Consider the following 17,647-nt stretch of genomic DNA (forward strand, 5'->3'; position numbering starts at 1 on the left):
AGATTAGTCGTATCTAACCGTTCGACGTAACAGACTTGTGCAACTTCTTTCACGAATCCTCTCCTCTGCAATTTATCGCTGTGTAATTTTTTAACAGGCTCATCTATCTCCGCTCTCAACGAGCTCTCGCGCGATGACGTCAGGCATATTTGTATCGTAAAATAAAACCGCTCCTTCCTTCGTCGAGGTTGAAACACGCGTTAATAAACGCGTTTGCTTCGATCGTGCGAACGAGGTGTCCGTGCACGAGTCCATGCACACTCGTACGAGAGAGAGGAAGTAAATAGTTTCCACACGATAGGATGTTGTTAATGTGATTTAAACCGCGATCGACTTTGCCGTTTCGCAATCAAACACGCGCTCCTCCTCGACTCTTCGAAGCTAAGCGGATAGAGAGATTCGATTCGCTCTACTTTTCCTTCCTTCTCTTCTCGCGCTAAATTTTCTCTCCTTTCCTTCGTTTCCTATTCTTCACCGGGGAGGAAGGGTGTATATACGCAACGCGAATACTCCCCCTCTAATAATCGTCTCAACGACACCAATTTCTCGTTGCAATTTTTCTCGTGTCACTTGTCCCGTCTCGTTACGTTTCTCGTTTCGCCTCATTAAAATCGAATGTTTTTCTGGGGCGAATAATGAATAAACATCGCGAGCGGAGATAAAGGATTAAAACTTATGCGAAATAGCGTGTCGTTGACGCGAGATATGAAAAGTTATTCCAATCAAGAGTCGCGCTTTCAACCGGTCTGTCATTCAACTTGTACGTGTTTCCTTTTTTTTTTTTTTTTTTTTTTCTCCTCGAAACGGCACGCGTGTGAGTTTATCATTTTTCAACCCACCACGTGTAACACACATACACGCCAATGTCCCTCTTCGCCCAAGTAGATCTGGTATATAAATATACGCGGGTTCGAAACGAGGAAAAGATAGAGGAAAATGATAGGCGGCACAGGCGATCAAGGCGAAGCGAGAAAAGGATGGAGGGTATTAGCGTGAAAGGGAGGGGAAGCGAGACGGAGGGAACGTTAGCACGAGAGTAGCGTGCGTTGTGTCGATGCGGCCTGAGAGAGGCTTGGCGCGCGAGTAATTCGAGTAATTGCCGGACAATTACATTATCTAATTAACCTCGGAGGTCGAATCGGCCGGCCCGCTCTCTGCGCTCTCTCGAGCTCGTGATTGTCCCTCGTGGCGCAACCTTAATCGTTATTGTTTAACATGCTCGAAATTGTCGCCGTCCGTGATCGACCGATTGCCTCGTTCACGGAAACTCCAAAGATTAAAAATAAAAATTACTCCCGTTCCGTTTAATCAAACGTATTTATCCTCGCTCGATCATCGTTTCGTATCCACGTAGGACACGCGTGGATTCGAATCTCACGAACGAGTAACAAGAAAAAGGATTCGAATTTTCTTTTTCAAGAAGTGAACAAAACACTTCCAACCACCTCTAAATACTTTCCTACTTTTCGCTCTGTTCGTCGATCGAGTATCGATCAAGCGATGACATCGAAGATTCAATTCGTGATTGTGATAAAATCAGGGAAAGAATGACGGGGAGAGAAGACACTCGATACTACGTGGCAGATCCGTGTCGTGCAAGACGATAGAGAAGCAGGTAGCTACGAGGTAATATCCGTGCATAATGCGATGCAATCCATCTCCTCTCTAACGATCGGGTTGGTCAACGAACAACCCTTGGAATTTACCATTAATCTCGGTATAAATCATACGTCTCGACTTCTGCTAGAAAGCTGCGTTCGAAACGGCAATTACCAATGGAATGACACGGCATTACGGACTATTTCGACGGTAGCGCGCCGCCAGTGTACTTTCCTCGGCGAAGCGGGTAAGGGCGGAAATTAATTTGCCCGTAATCGTAATAACGTAAGCGCCGTTGCACTCGGGTATCGAAGCGGAGAGTAAGATAGGATTTTCGAGACCGTTTCGACCGATCGAAAACGAGGGAGAATACGCGGGAAGAGAATCGGCGCGGATAGAGACGGAAGAGGAGCAAAGTCGGTAGCCAAGTCGTGTAATGTGTGCGAAATGCGTGCGTAATATGTGCTTAACACGCGTACGCCGTGAAGGGCCAATTACCGATTAGCCACACTGTCGTCGATCGAATCGAGAACGAGTCTCTCTCTCTCTCTCTCTCCCTCCCTCCCTCTTTTTCTCTCGAGGAACGTCCAACATCCGTTCTCTCGGAACGCTTCGGTCGGAGAATCGGTGGAAAGGAATGGGTTGGGCTGGTCGAAGGAGGAAGCCTGCAAAAAATTCGGTTCTGCGATTAGCGTGGAATGGATATAAAAAAAAAAGGGGAGAAAAAAGAAAGAAAGAAAGAAAGAAAGAAAGAGAAGGGAAGAAAAAAGATTTAAGCGCAACGGGATTATGCTCGTGTAACGAAACGGACAATAAGAGAACGAGCGAAAATTAGAGAGAGAGTTGACGAAGCGTTGATTTTCGAGCGTGGCCCCGTCGCTGGTTCTAATTAGCGATCACACACAGGGCCCGCTAATCTCATTTGCCAAGGAACGAATAACGGGTCGGAGAGAGAGAGATAAAGAGAGCTGGCGGCATTTCTAATCGGGAGCATGACTCGTCGGTCGATTAATGACAGGAGAAGTTACGGGAGAAGAGTCGAGGGGGGACCAGGGTACGGAGAATGGGGGGAAGAGAGCGATGAGAGGTGGGACGTGGAACGAAGAGAGGGACAGGATCGAGGAGAGAGGCAGAGAGGTCCGTGGAACTGGTTCCGTTCCACGGATCACTGGAAACAATCATCCTTATTAAACTCACCACCGACCCACCCCACGGATATAGAGGTATTCTTCGGAATGATTTACCGGGAACCGTCGAAACAGGTGGATATCGTTTCAACCGACGATAAATTTTATACGTAAAACTTGCCCGCCACGAAATCTTTCATTTTTTTCTCCCTCCCCCGTATCCATATCTGTATCCATCCCTTGAGTTTATCGAGATAAAAACAAGGGGGAGGAGGTGAAAGGGGAAGGAAAAGGGAAGATGTGGTAGGGGTAGGATGATTAGTCGAGGCACGGTAGCTCGAGCCACACGATTCTAATCTAAATTAGATCTTAAGAGCTCGTAAAAGTAAGTGGCCACGTTCGAAGGCTTACAACATCCCTCCCCCCGTGTCTGGATATTTCATCGTTCGGATTTCTTTGACCTCGTCGATCGGGATAATTCACAATCACCGATACCGATTGATCGGTCGACGTCGCGAACAAGCGCCGTTTTCGAGCCGTTCTGCTGAAAATTAGGTAAGGGGACATTCGTAGATGGATGGATGGATGGATGGATGGATGGATCGTGCGTGGTAACGATTCAATAGAACGAGCCAATCGCGAGTTGCCTGAGCTGCTGTAAAAGCAGCTAATGAATATGCATCGTGATCGAGCGAGCTACCTCCTCTCGGTCAGCTAGTCAATAAACCTAAGCGGCCATAAAATCCAATTAGTGTGAAATTAATACTCCAACACGGTATCGAGAGGGAGACGGTGAAAGAAGAGAAAGAGAGAGAAGGGACAAGAAATGAACGATCGGGGAAGGGATTAATTTATATCGAAACGGCAAAAAGATATGGAACGACCTGTATCGAGGAAATGATCCCCGATTACGAAACGATGGATTACGCGGCGAGGCGAAATTGCTTGCAAAAATTGATCGATTTCTTCTTTATCGACCCCCGATCTATTCGATGCGCTCTCCTCGGAAATTACAAAATTAAATCCGTACCATCCTGTGTTTTTCCCGATGAAGAAAGTAAAAGCCTGGACCTGGACGGGGTTAGAGGAGCAGGCCAGACGCAGCATTTCGATGCCGCCGGACATATTAAGCCTTTATCGCGAGTCCGAACGTTGAAATTTCCGATAAGTCCGGACCGCTCGTCCGTCCGTTATGCGACCATAACAAGATAGCCCTTGAAATTTTTTACGCCAAGTATTACGGCTGCCAAATATTCCTTGCACCACTGCCAAATATTCGTCGCATGGCTGCCAAATAGTCCATATTGCGCGTAGTCGGATAAAATGCTAGTTAAAATTACTACCATTGGTACTCAATCGGTGAATATCACCCAATGGCCATCTTGAAAATTATTCTTTTGGATAGTTGTTATGCAATCGTGCACTTTTAAAAATAATCGTGTTGAAATTATTTTTCAAAATCGTGCTTTGAATCGTGAACACGATGCCGATACAGGATGCAGTTACTTCTCAAAGTAAACTCACTTTAAAATTATAATTCAACCAGATATAAATTATGAAAAGTATTCTTCGACGTTTCTTTGGATCGGGGATTCTTTCCCGTATTTCATCACGTACCATCGTGATTCGCGCGAAATACAACGTTCAACCTTTCGAGCTGCTGAATTTGTGGCAAAGCTCGGCCGTGTTTATTCTATCAATGGTACACCATACCAGCTGTGTATATCTGCTTCTCTTCTCCGCATATCCCCTCTACCTTCCACTTAATTACGAGAACCTATGCCGCAGCCACAGGACCGGGCCTATTACGAGCGATTACACCGCTATTAGTTACCTACCGGGTGTTCCGCGCTACGAAAGGAAGAAAAAGGAGGCGAAAAGAAAAAGCTATCCGGATAAATTGCGCTACACTCCGTTGCTGGCGCGTTGCTGGATCCAACGCAACTGGATCCAACAGCCGGCAACTTAATAACGCGAAATCATAGTTTTGACGCGGCGCGGCAAAATTTACGCGACGACCACTATTCCTCTCCCCTTCCCTCCAAGGAAAGTGGGATGATCGATGGAGGAAGGCGCGATCGTTTCCCCGAATCGATAGATCTCGCCAGATCTTTCACGCATTCCTCCAACAATCTCGTCGATCACTTCGATCAACGTTGGAATTAACGCTATTTTTCCTATCCAATTTCATCCTATCTCTCTCGAGTTTCACTCTTTTTCCTTCCTATATGTATCGCGCGGATATCTTCGCGAATCGAAAGGATTCTCGACCGATGCAATAGATAAGATTTCGTAATCGATCGAAACATCCGGGTCCGTTTTACGATCAAGGCCCGTCTATATATTTACGTTTCATCGTAAATTCAACGGAATCCATTAAAAAAAAATGTTGGAAGGAACGGAAGGATGGTCGACGCGGATGATAATTTCCTTCGTAGATAGATATTCCCATAATCGTCGGTGGAAAGCGTGGCACGGGTGCCCCCTGTCACGAAATATTTCGGCTCGGATGGAAGCTAATAGCTCGCTCCACAACTTCCTACCGTATCTTGATCCCGTTACACAGGGGAAGGCTGACGAACACTGGACAACCTCTATCGTCTAGACATTCTCGTCTTATCGGTGAAACGGAGATACGCGTTGAGAAGCTCAACGGAGGGGGAGGGTTTCCATATTTTCGGCGTGATAGAACATCGCATCCAAGAGTAGAGTTTTCGAACGGGGGAGAAAAAGGGCAAGGTTTTGAAAACTTTGAAAACGTGGTACGCGGTTTTTACTGAACCGTACCTGGTGAACACGTCGGGATAATGAGTTCTCGAGAAAGCTTTCTCGAGTTCCTCCAATTGGAAGCTGGTGAAGGTAGTCCTATATCTGCGCTGTTTCCTTTTCGGTGCGAAGTCGTCGACCTCGGTCTCGCTTTCAGGGCTGGTCGGCGCTGCTCTAGGGTGGTTGCTCTCTTCCTCGGCTCTCACCTCTTCCGTAGAGATTCCCATTTGAGTCGATTGAGGTGTTGTCGTAGTAGGTGGCGGTTGTTGGTGAGCTTGCTGGCTCACCTGTTGTAGGCTCACCTGATTCACCTGGCTCGAGCTGCTCGTGCTGCTCGCAGGACTTGTCTGCGGGATAGCTTGCTCGCCCCCGCCTCCTCCTCCTCCTCCTCCTCCTCGTATCGAATGATCTGCGATCCAGAAAGTTTACATTATTTGCGGCATCGACGCAAAATTATTCGACGAAAATTATTCGCGAAGGAATAATGCGATACCGCGTACAGTGGTCGAGTTATCGACATTTGGATTATAATTGGATATCCGAACAGATAAGGAGATCCTGTTGGTTTAGCTTCCGCTAACTCGAGTCGCTTTAATTTTTTTCATCGCGTTGTATAATATCTATATATATATAAATTCGATATTATTAAAATATATGTATATATACAGAAATTGCAATTGCTCGAACCGTTCCCATAATATCAATGTCAGCTCCGCACAGAACTAGAATCGAACGTGTGCACGCAATATAACGAACATGATACAAGATGTTTCAAAGATACGTATGAAATGTTGGCGGATTAATAGCCTTCGCGATGCACGAGCGTCGAAATAACGTGTAAAATTAGAATGGATCGCGTAATTAGACGATACGGCGTGTCGAGATGACGTCGATATTATTTAACGATGATCGGTGGCCGCTTCAAGATCGGCCGGTTATTTTTGAATCGAATTATACGTAGACACGACTACGCAGGCACGAGACGGAGACGGAGACACGGGGACCGAGGTGTACAGGAGGAGGACAGAGTTATCGTTCCTTTCACCGACCTTGCCGCATTAATGATCCCTACAAGCCCACACTTCGGCACGTTCGGTGCTGTGAGTGATCATGTAACAACGTTCGATTCGCTTGTAACGACCAGAATCATTTTCACGCGCGATCGATACTTGGACATACCAACCGATGGATCCTACCTCGTGCTTACAACCTGCTACTGATAATCCCCGTCCGCAATTTGCAATGGTATTTTACTCAGCTCCCGAACCGGTTCCCCGCCCGTAATAAATTTCGTCAACTCGACTCGCCGCTTAATTCCTCGTTATTGAAATTCGACCGTTCGAATGGGTCCTTAAACGTTTAATCATTCCCATTACCATTCTCGTATCACACGTCTAAATCTATATCATTCGATCGTATCTGCAGTTCGAATAGAATTCGAATTTTTTTTACAGATTTTGTCGCACGACAAAAATCGAAGTTGTCGAAGGTAGGAGTCGAGATGTAGAAAGAGAAGGGAAGAAGTAGAAAGATCGAAGCGGTTTGCGCGGTAGATCGAGCAGCTGTTTTTCTTCTTCCTCTTCTTTTATTTATTTATTTATTTATTTTTTTTTTCTTATTTGGGCCGATTTATCGGAAATGAGTTTATAATGCAGGTAGCCTGAACGTAATGCGAACGATAAGCGAGATCTAAGGTTGGTAAAGGTTTTCTTCTTTTTTCTTTTCTTTTTCCTTTCTTTTTTTTTTTCTTTTTATTGGATTTCACCATGAAATCCATCGAGTACATGCAGGTTCGTGTTACCGTGTTTCTCCAAGACGGAGAAGGAGCGTAAGAGAGGAACGCGTAGGTAGCCTTTTACATTATAATAGCATTAATGGGCTCGAAGCCGCACTTAATGCTCGTTCGTTCGTTGGCCAGTTCGCTTCGTTATTAACTGAAAATTACCGAAACCGAAATCTAATTCGCGTAAACACTGTAATTTCGTGGCGGGAGGAAGCGACTGTTCGTGGCTGGCACGGATCGGCGCGAACCCGAGATTTATACCTCAACAGAAGCGTATCCTCGAATTTTTTGGCGATTCTTTGAAAATTCGAAAATTTCTCTCTCTCTCTCTCTCTCTCTCTCTTCTATTTCTTTCTCTCTTCTCGTCGATTTATTTTTTTTCCCCCGATTTAATTAATAAATCGAAACCGGAATAACCGGTGCTCGAGGGAAGGAAGGGTTGCGTATCGACCGCGTTGTTAATTGATCGTCCGTATTGAAAATTTTACTATGTTAATTTGTATCCGTTCGAACGGTTGCAAACTCTTACTCTGTGTATCGCGAATGCACGCGATTAGATGCGTCACGCTCGATTAGATCCTTCGGATGGAGTGATTTCCGAGTGAGCGGCTTGGAAATCCGCTAGTCATTTCTGTCATATTTACACGCTACCACGAGTACTCCTGTACGTGTCTGGTGAAACAGTCAACAGTTGTACGTACCTATATATACATGTATCCTGTGTGTACACATTCACTGGGTACATTACGCGTTCCTATGATCACGATTTATGGGCATACAAATTAGCGCGGCGTAATAAACTAATTAGCCAACTCATTGAGGCCGCGTGTGTTTCTCGCGGACGTGTTATAACGGGCGAGTCGACTCGTATAATATTTTTCAACGATGACATTCAGTTACCGAGCTCTCCAGAATTTTCTACAATTTTCTCTTACACTCGCAATGAGAATAATAATAATAATAATCTCGAAACTCGTTCTTCAAATTTATTTTTTCCTCTCCTCTCAGTGAAAGCTAGAAGTCAACCTCTATGTGGTGACAGTTGCAAATCCAATTCGCGAGAATGTTATTATCATCTACGTTTACTATCTTTATTTTTTTCGTCAGGTTCTCTCTTTTTCCGCTCAAATTTCCGAAAGAAAAAAGGAAAAAAATTCCCTCGGGCGAAAAATATTGTGATCGAAACGATAAAGCTATTGCTATGATGCAAAGCATCATTATTCTCGAGAGCGCGCCGATGCGTATACGAATCATGGAATCGAGACGTCGGTGTACACGGCGACGCGTTACAACGAAAAAAAGGTGTTCCTCCATCGAATCATACTTGCAAATTCCCGCTAATAGACGCATCAATGCATCCTGTGACAAGAACCGGCGACGGTTGGACGTGTTCGATTTCTCGCCACGATAATAACAAGCAATTACGAATTATCGGCAATCCTTTGTAGCCGCTGGCTGCTCGATAGCGATAGCGCCCTCCGATAAACGGCTCACCGATATTTACCTTCCGGATGCAGGTTACGCCCGCACCATGTGGTGCGTTTCAACCTTTCCACCTGTATTAATTAGCCCGTATAACATCGACCACTCTGCCCTCCGATAATAATTGCAACAATGGGGAGAGAGAGAGAGAGAGAGAGAGGGGGGGGCTCGCGTAGAAGTATTAAAAGATGTAAAAGGGGAGATGAGCCGAGGCTCGACCCGTGTCGATGCGAGGCGTGTCGAGGGGAGGCGAAAGGAAGGAGAGGGCCGTCAGGAGGCCCTGTACACCGTATTACCTTCGTATTATCCTTACCTTCGTGTCTAACGTTATATATACTCTGACAATTATCTTACGCTCGATCGTAAGAGAGGTAATTAAGTTGGCAACAATCGATTTTTTTTTTTCTTATTTCGAACTCTCGCGTTAGAACGAACGAGACTTTCCCATGGAAACGCGATCAAGAGATAAATTCTTATTCGAAATACGATCGAATGGGCGCCAATCGTTTTTCATCCAATCGTTTAATTATTGGCTCATTGTCAACGAGAAATAAAGATCGATTAGAAGCGTTGAATGGATCGAATTTCTCGGGTATACGCGAATCCTGGACGAAACGATCGATTCTCGATCGAATTCTCATGTAATTCGTTCCTCGTGAATTATCGCGATATGTTATTACTCTTGTTGTTCGATTTCGTCGCGATGAATCTATTTCGATCTGATAGATCGTGAAAAGGATGTATATTATTGATTACACGTAGTGTGTCAAATTAAGGATTTTGGATTCCTAATTTTAATTTTGTTGGAGCTTCTTTTCTTTCAAACGCGATTTTGACTAATAATAGATTTTCTGCAGTTAATGTCAATAATTTTGAAATTAATGTTGGCAATTTTGTGTACGCAACAGAAGAATTGTAAGAATTCAAAGTTTGCAGTTGCACGGAATATAACAATATTATTCGTTCGATAAGAAAATAGTGCAAAGATACATTTGAAAATGAACGGGAAAATTTTTAAAAAAAAAGGAAAAGATGTTTGTAATTATTATTTGTCGCGGGTAATAAAGCAACATTCTCCACCGATCAAACGATAAAAAAAACCGGATTGTGCGTGTTTGTCGTTGAACGTTGTAATGAGTTACAAGACAATTATTTTCCAGTATAATTAACTCAATCGCGATATTATTTTATTTATCTATCCAACAATCACGTAATATATATATTTTTTTTTGCGTTTCTATTCGTAATTAATAAAACGCGGTCTCACTCCATGGTTCAAACAAACCATTTAATTTACACGTATTACGCGATTCACAATGAACGCGTTCAAACTTTTCGCCGATTTACATCGCTGTGTACTCGGTTACGTCATACGTGAACCGATTAAAAAATTAATTGTCTGCTACCATTACCACCATCCGTTCGCGTAAAATAAAATCCAACGATAATTACGAATCGTGTTAGTTAATTCTTGGAATTGCGATGCATGTTGCAACACACGCCAACATTCAACTCCGATGAAAATCTCGTGACGGCACGATTATAATTTGCAAATTACTCTATCGGAGAACGTGTAAAGCCGTGTGGATCAACGATTCCAGCTCGCGAAATCAATTAATGATTGAGAGATATCGTTGAAATAATTTGTCGACGTCAGGGAAATTGGTAGATCATCGATCATCCACCGATGAACCATTCTCTCTCTCTCGAGAGAGAAAAAGAGCGGCTTCGAGAATCGCGGATAAAAGTGAAGAGCCGTTCATCCGTTTTGCTCTCATCTCGTATCTCGAGCTCGAGGATGATCGTAACGCGTGTTGATACTTTTGTTCGATCGATGCACTGGTCGACGTGCTCGTTTTGTTACAAATCGCGTGTAATAATTTTAATGTTCGACGAGGAACAATTACGAGTGAACCCCTTTGAACCGGGAGAGGAAGAAAAAGAAGGAACGACGCGTGTGTCATAGGAATCGTAAAGCTCGACGGATCTCTCCAACGTCCGGTAGAGCGAGGATCATGCTACGAATTGACGAACGCCAACGTTTTGTCCGTCGATCGCCGATAATGATCTACAAACGATCATTAAGACGATCGCGAAAAGTGTGTGTGTGTGTGTGTGTGTGTGGTAAGCACGATAAATCACGTTCGGGCACCGATGTGCAATTTACAAGCGCGGTAACGTAATTGCACGCATCCTAATCTACATCTAAATATACAAGCAACGGGAACGGGTGGTTGCCTTGTCATAAATATATGTATAGCCGATAGTGCCCCTACTTTCTTTCGCTATTGCGAGTTCAATGAACTTTAAAAGATTCCGCGATACGAATTACACGCAAATTTTCTTGTAATTATTATAATTTTTTGCTTTAATTTTGATATTTTTCTCCTCTCTCTCGTTTGTCACGTATTTTTGGGATTATTTCCTTTCTAATCTTCTTTTAAACGCTCTTAACGCTCGTGTCCGATGATATAAATATTATTATTATTACTATTATTATTATTATTATCTAAAAAACACGTGCAAAATTATTAAAATTATTACGAAGATAGAAAAAGATATATTAGACTAATAAGTAGTTTAATCGCGAAAATTTAAAAAAAATTTTTTTATCGTAAAAAAAAAAAAAAAAGAAAGATATAGTTTATCGTAAATATATTTTTATCTTTTCAAATTTAATAAGATTATACTATTTAAAATTACATAAAAGGAGTGATTAAACAAATACCTAATATTAATATATGACATTTATGATTGAAATGTTAAAAAAAAAAAAACAAATTCCATTAAATTATTAATGTTAATCATCAATAAATCAATAAGGTTATGCATAAAAGTAGAAAATATCCGCTTATTCGACTACGACTTGTAAATTAATATACATATATGGGCTATAGTGCAAATACATCTGCAATTTAATTGCTCACTTATTTTTGTCGTTGATTAAAATATTACATACACAGCTCGTGAAAAGAATATCACGCACGTGTTTCTTGTTTATTTTCAATTAAAATACGTAATTTCCAATGTTTCTACGAAAATTGAGAAGAAAAAAAAAAGAAAAAAGAAAAGGAAAAGAAAAATATTTGAACGTTAAGGCGTTAATCGTACTTGGCATACATATGCGTACTGTTTCTTGGTCGTCGCGTGCATTAGTCTCTCGTCCTCGTAGCAGTTCCAAGAACAGACGCATCCTTGCTCGAACAAAGCGAGACCGGTGTCGGGGCTGTCGACAACGATGATGACGATCGCGATGACGGTGGCTCCAGGTTCACCGGTGAAGAACACGCAACGATGCGTTCATCGTTTCTTTTTCTTTCTTTTTTTCTCCCCCTCCTCCCCTTTTTTTCCTCCCCTTTTTTTCCCCCCTGCGAGAATAGTCGCGGCCAACAGATAGAACTTAAGCACAATTACAATTATTTACGGCAGTTAATTATCCGCAATGTCACCATTAATTACTAAATTGCAACGTTGGCTGCGGTTCCCCAGTTGGCGTATCACGGTCTTCATGCGTGGAAAATTGCGCGCATACGAGGCGTTGAAAAAGTTTAATAGAAACCGATAATTACTTGCAGCGCTGACGATAAATTTTAAACACTAAGCTAGTAGTAGGTAACTAATTGTAAGATCATGTATTACTTAACCGATCGTGGCTGGCACGTAACAGAATCTAATGGATAATTACACCGGATTCCTCCCTCCTCCTCCTTCCCTCCCTCCTTCTCTCTCTCTCTCTCTCTCTCTCTTTCTCTCCCTTTCCCCCTTTTTTCCCGACCATTTTAAAAGGCGATTTAAATTCAAGCGATTTGAATAACGAATAACGTTTGTCAATTCGAAAATTTAAAAAAATATATACCCTGGAATAATTCTACTCAATTCACAACAAATGCGAACAAATGTATAAATATATAGGTTAACAAAAAATTAAAAATTGAAACTAAAAAGTTTAAAATTCAAATTGATATTGATTACGTTCGAATGTTGATTAGTTAGTTACAATGTATTAGTTTGTAGTTATGCCTGAGTCATGAAATTAAGTTGTCGCGTTTATCTTTTGGTATTATCTTCGGCCTTGTTCGCAATGTTTTCCGTGTTATTTTCCATAGAGTAAATATTTCGCGGTATTTGCGAATTAAGGTAATCGTTGTGGATAGAACTGGTAGCGGTGGCGGTGTGGTGGGGGAGGATAGTATAACGTATAAGTAAGGAAAAAAAAGAAAAAAGGAAAAAAAACGCAGACACGTGCGAAAAGGAGACAGGTAGTTATATAGGAAGTGGCGAAGAAGCGGGCGCAGACTCGTTGATTAATGATGGATAATTACGTTTTCCTTTTTTTTTTGTCGTTTTTGTAATTGTTAATAATTGAATGTAATCTTAATGACTTTTTAATCGCATTAAAACTTGCGTGGTATTGCGCAATCGCTCCAAGAAAAGAATCATCGAACGTGCTCGTTTGGTAGCGAGTAATTATGACGACGGCGGCGGAAGCGCGTCATAGCCGCCGTCCTGTTCTTCGACATCCGGAACGAATTAAAAACAGTACGCGATACAATTAAACCGATTTAAACTAGGATTAAATTTGGCACTTTTTTCGACACACTGTTGCCACTAGCGATACATACATTTAAAGAAAAATAACGCAACGTATCTATCCATCGGTTCAGCGATGGTGACTCTCACTCACTCTTGGTCGCATCGAAAAGCCAAAGAGGAATTATTATAGTTTTGTGGCGGAAGTGCATTATTCGTCGTTGCGTTTTTTGTTCTCCCGAGAGAGAGAGAGAGAGAATAATAACAGCGTTGCGGGACGATGCACCGGGGCGCGAATAAAAGGATGGCTGTTTTGCATAATTGTTGAACCGTATACCGACGGTGTAATCAAGAAATGAGGCAGCTTTTTGGAAGCGGTCCCGGCAAGCAAATTTCACCTTGTAAGTTCGATGCCGCCTCTCGATGCCAGACCGAGAGATCTTGCCCATTAACTCTGATCTCTCCTCGCGTGAATAGTGGCGGCAGCGAAAAAGAAATTGAAAACTTTATAACGCGGGTAACCTTCGATGCCCGTAACCAACCGTGTTTCCAACCGGGCCTCCCCGCTCCTTCCTTCCTTTCCATTTACCAATATTATGATACTTTTCGATCGTTCGGTAAAATCAATCCACTTTCGTACCCGATATTTCCGTAATTAATACGAGCCCATAAATTATCGAACAACTACAGACCCACGTTCGTTAAAGGTATCCAATCGCGTTGCGCGCGAGCGTTGTTGCACCGAGAAATCCCCAGGAGGGAAGGAGAAGGAGGTAATCAGGTTTTCTACCGGTTTTCCAAATCCACTTACGCATCGTTATGTCGTATACACATCGAGGAACGTTGTTTCTTTTCGCGAATGAATGAAGTCGTTTGATTTATGTACGACGGTTAAGGGCCGATTACTCTTACCTCCGCGATACTTTATCTAGTCATCGATCATACCTAGCGAGAACCTATCCGTGTGTATCGTGAACGAGCACACGTTTCGAATCTCGTCCTTTTTTCTGTACTTCGATCGACGAATCGAGAACTCGAACGAAGAAGAAAAGAATGGATGGAAAATTCGAAGAAAAGGTAAATATGTATAAATCGTCCGGGCAGAAGAGGAATCGTAATCATCATCATCCACGTGAACGTTGGATGACGTTGCGAAGAGCGAGAGATTAGAGCTCGCGAATTACCGGCCACTTGGCGTACCATTGTTTTCGCCTTTCCAACGGAATTCTAATTAAGGAGATCGAATGATAAGCCAGAGGAGCGTGGCCTAGCGACTAGCGAGGCGAGCAGGTTATTAGACTTTTTTTTTTTTTTTTTCTTTCCTTATTATTCCCCTTGAACCGCTGACGTGATGTGGAAGTGGTGTTTCCAAGGAAGGGAGGAGGGTGACCGAGGCCTGCAATTATTATTCAATTTCCGTAACTGCGCCTATCTTAACCCGATGTCACAATCGCGCGGGCAACTACTATCGGCCGTGTTGTCGTGTTGCGAATCTCGCGCGCGTATGCAACATTGTGGCCACACGTTCGCACAAGCCTTTCCTTTCCCCGTGTTCGCGTGTGTGGTGGTAAAGAAGGAGTTGCGCCGCGGAGGGTCACAATTAAAGCGCATTAGCGCACCAGCCGTACACTCGCGCCGAGCAATTTTCGAGTCACCGCACCACCTTGACATTCTTAACGCCACACCGTTCCCTTTGCACCGACCTCCGAGTCCGCTTCCAACTTGTTCTCGTTACCTCTTCCTTCAACGCGCTTCGTATTCCCATCCTCGATGTCTTCTATCCTTCTATCCTTCCATGCGCGACAACGAAACGTTCTTCTTCTTCTTCTTCTTCTTCTTCTCCGTTCCACGAGAGAGGAAATTGTTCATCGATCGACCGACAAAGGAGCGGAGGATTCTATTGTCTCTCCGAGACGTATCTCGCCGAGATACTCTCGCTAGATTCAGGAAGCGGTCGAGTACCGCAATTGTTGTCGTTGCTCGATAAGGATCGTCGCGGGTATATAAATACCCGGTCGGTAATAGAGGTGGCCGTTGTCATCGTTTGCGGCGACATGCGTCCTTTTAATCGCGTTCCGAAAGCCCGCCGAGCGCATCGAGGCGACAACCTGAATGACCCCTTGCATTCTACGCGGGGTCCCGCGACACCGGAATAATTAGTCGGGGTAGCTGTGAATCGTCGTCGTTAAGTGTGTACGCAACGCAGGATATCCTCCATGGCCAGCCGGTACACGCGCGCGCCCCACCGATGCACGATCAGATACGATCTTGTCCAATATTTCGCCTCGTTTTCGTTTCGTTCGAAATTTACGATTTCTCGATTAATAATTTCTTTGGGAAAAAATGTCGGCCATTTCCGAGGGGAAATCGGAAAAATACTTTTAGGGAGAAAAGTGGCGGTGGTCTATCGTCGAACGTGGATCCGTGAATCCGTAGAAATTCGGGCGGGCCGAACAAACTTGGCAAAAATTCTCCCTCTGGGAGAAGTTTCCGATTCCAATTCCATCTCTCGGCTCGCAGTTCCTTTTCTTTAATCTTCTCCCGCGGGCAACTTCTTCTCTCCTGGTTCGTGGAACCCGGGAGGATTAACCCGTCACAGATTCGGTGGAGGGCCAGGGACCAATTTAGCCTCTCTCCCTCCGCTCCTCCGCCACCATCTTTCTCTCGAGAAAGAGAGAAGGCAGCCCGCTCCACCACGGGCTTTCAACGAAGCCGGGTGTCGGGTTCTCGGAGTTTCACGGTGGTTNGCGCTATCCTACCGCTATCTGGAGCCACGGTAATGTGCTTGCCTTGTCCCCGATTAATCCGAGTCCTCAGGACCACTCTCCACTACAGATATGTGCACGTCCTTCGACAGTGGCGGTCAAAACGTCGCTTCGAATTTTTTTTCCTACCCGGCCACCGGTGCACAGGAATTCAACCATCCTTTCTGTGTACTTCCAAAGTATGCCGCGTTCTTTCCAACGAACCGATCTTATTAGTCGATGGAAAACAAAAAGGGATTTCGATCTTCTTTTCCATTCTTTTCCTTTCCAGATGGACGTTATTCCAGATTTAACCTCAAGAAGAAACGTGTAAATCGACGAGGAGATAATGTCGAGGAGGAGGAAACGAGCGATCGGCGCATTTCGAGTCGGTAGAAGACGGTAGTCGCTACGATGGAGGTCCTCGCGATGGAAGGACGCTTATGTCGCGTCCTGCGGTGCCTGCGTCGTTTCGCGTCCCACCTCGTACGATCATCGGATGTTATCTGTGACGTGGAATGTCGCCGTAGGTACGAAATACAAATAAGGACTCATGGCCTCCACACTTGGAATTAGGATCGAGAACCTTTTTTAGATTCTTATCTCGGATTGGCGCACGCTGCGGAGCCACGTGCCCGTTTGTAACGACCAATTCCTCCGCACTGCCCTCGGCTCTCTCAGAAAATCGTTCCCGCCTTCTCTAATTAATCGTGTGACGTGTTTCCAAGTCAGCTCGGAAATTTCAATTTTCCCTCCTAATGGAAATTCTATGGAACCTGCTCGAATTTGCGCTCAACGTAAAAGAAAAAAAAAAAGAAAAAGAAAAGAAAGAAAAATCGATGGACGCGCTGGTTAGAAATGCAATTAAGCAAGATACGTAACGCACCTTTTTTATCTCGTTTTTCAGAAATAGCTTTGCGCATGGGTGTGCAAAGCAAGGCGGCCACCGGCTCGAGTATCGAGTTTTCCACGGATTTAATGCAAACTCTCTATCGGCAACGTCGATCGAGCAATTAGAGTGGAAGAATGTTTAATCCGGTCGCGATCCACAATTCTCCGTATCTTGACATTCCACGGTGACTTCTGGGAATGCGATCGTTTAGCGGGCATATGGGAGCAATTCATCGAGACAACGCATTCCGCTGTCTAATCCGTTTAACATAAAGCCGCCGTCCTCGTCCCGCCTCTTCTTGCCCGTCTTTTTTTCACCCGAAGAATCCGCGCGCGACGAGTCAATCCTACTCCTCGTGTCCCGGGAGAACGTTCCGTACGCGACAGCGGGAACCATCACCCGATGGGTGGTCAACGAATTCTCCAACTGTTCGAGATGGAACGACCGGCCATATAACGAGTAGAAGAGACGACCCTCTCGAAATCGAAATTGTTTCAGCATCTAGCGATCATCGAAACGTGCCGCGAATCCCTTTCCCTTTCTTGCTCTTTTCCTCCTTCCCCAACATTCGCGTAACAGACGCGGATGGCTTCTTCGTTCTTCGTCTCTTGTCGCGTTTTTACGACGATACTTTTTTTCTTTTCTTTTCTTTTCTTTTCTTTCGCGAGATGAAAAGCAAGAAAGAAGCGGAATTGCGATTTTCGCGATGAGAATCTGCTTTTTT

The 17,647-nt window shown here is 44.1% G+C and overlaps 1 protein-coding gene across 1 annotated transcript in view; it reads right to left on the bottom strand.

The window, feature by feature from the left end:
* Positions 1–17,647, bottom strand: part of LOC102676299 (retinal homeobox protein Rx1-like) — a 66,767-nt gene that overhangs the window by 6,248 nt on the left and 42,872 nt on the right. Inside the window, 1 exon segment of the mRNA XM_031513752.1 lies at positions 5,514–5,901. Within this exon segment, the coding sequence (XP_031369612.1) occupies positions 5,514–5,901 (388 nt within the window).

The sequence above is a fragment of the Apis dorsata genome, unplaced genomic scaffold (assembly GCF_000469605.1).
Source record: "Apis dorsata unplaced genomic scaffold, Apis dorsata 1.3 scaffold_734, whole genome shotgun sequence".
NCBI classification, from domain to species: Eukaryota; Metazoa; Arthropoda; class Insecta; order Hymenoptera; family Apidae; genus Apis; species Apis dorsata.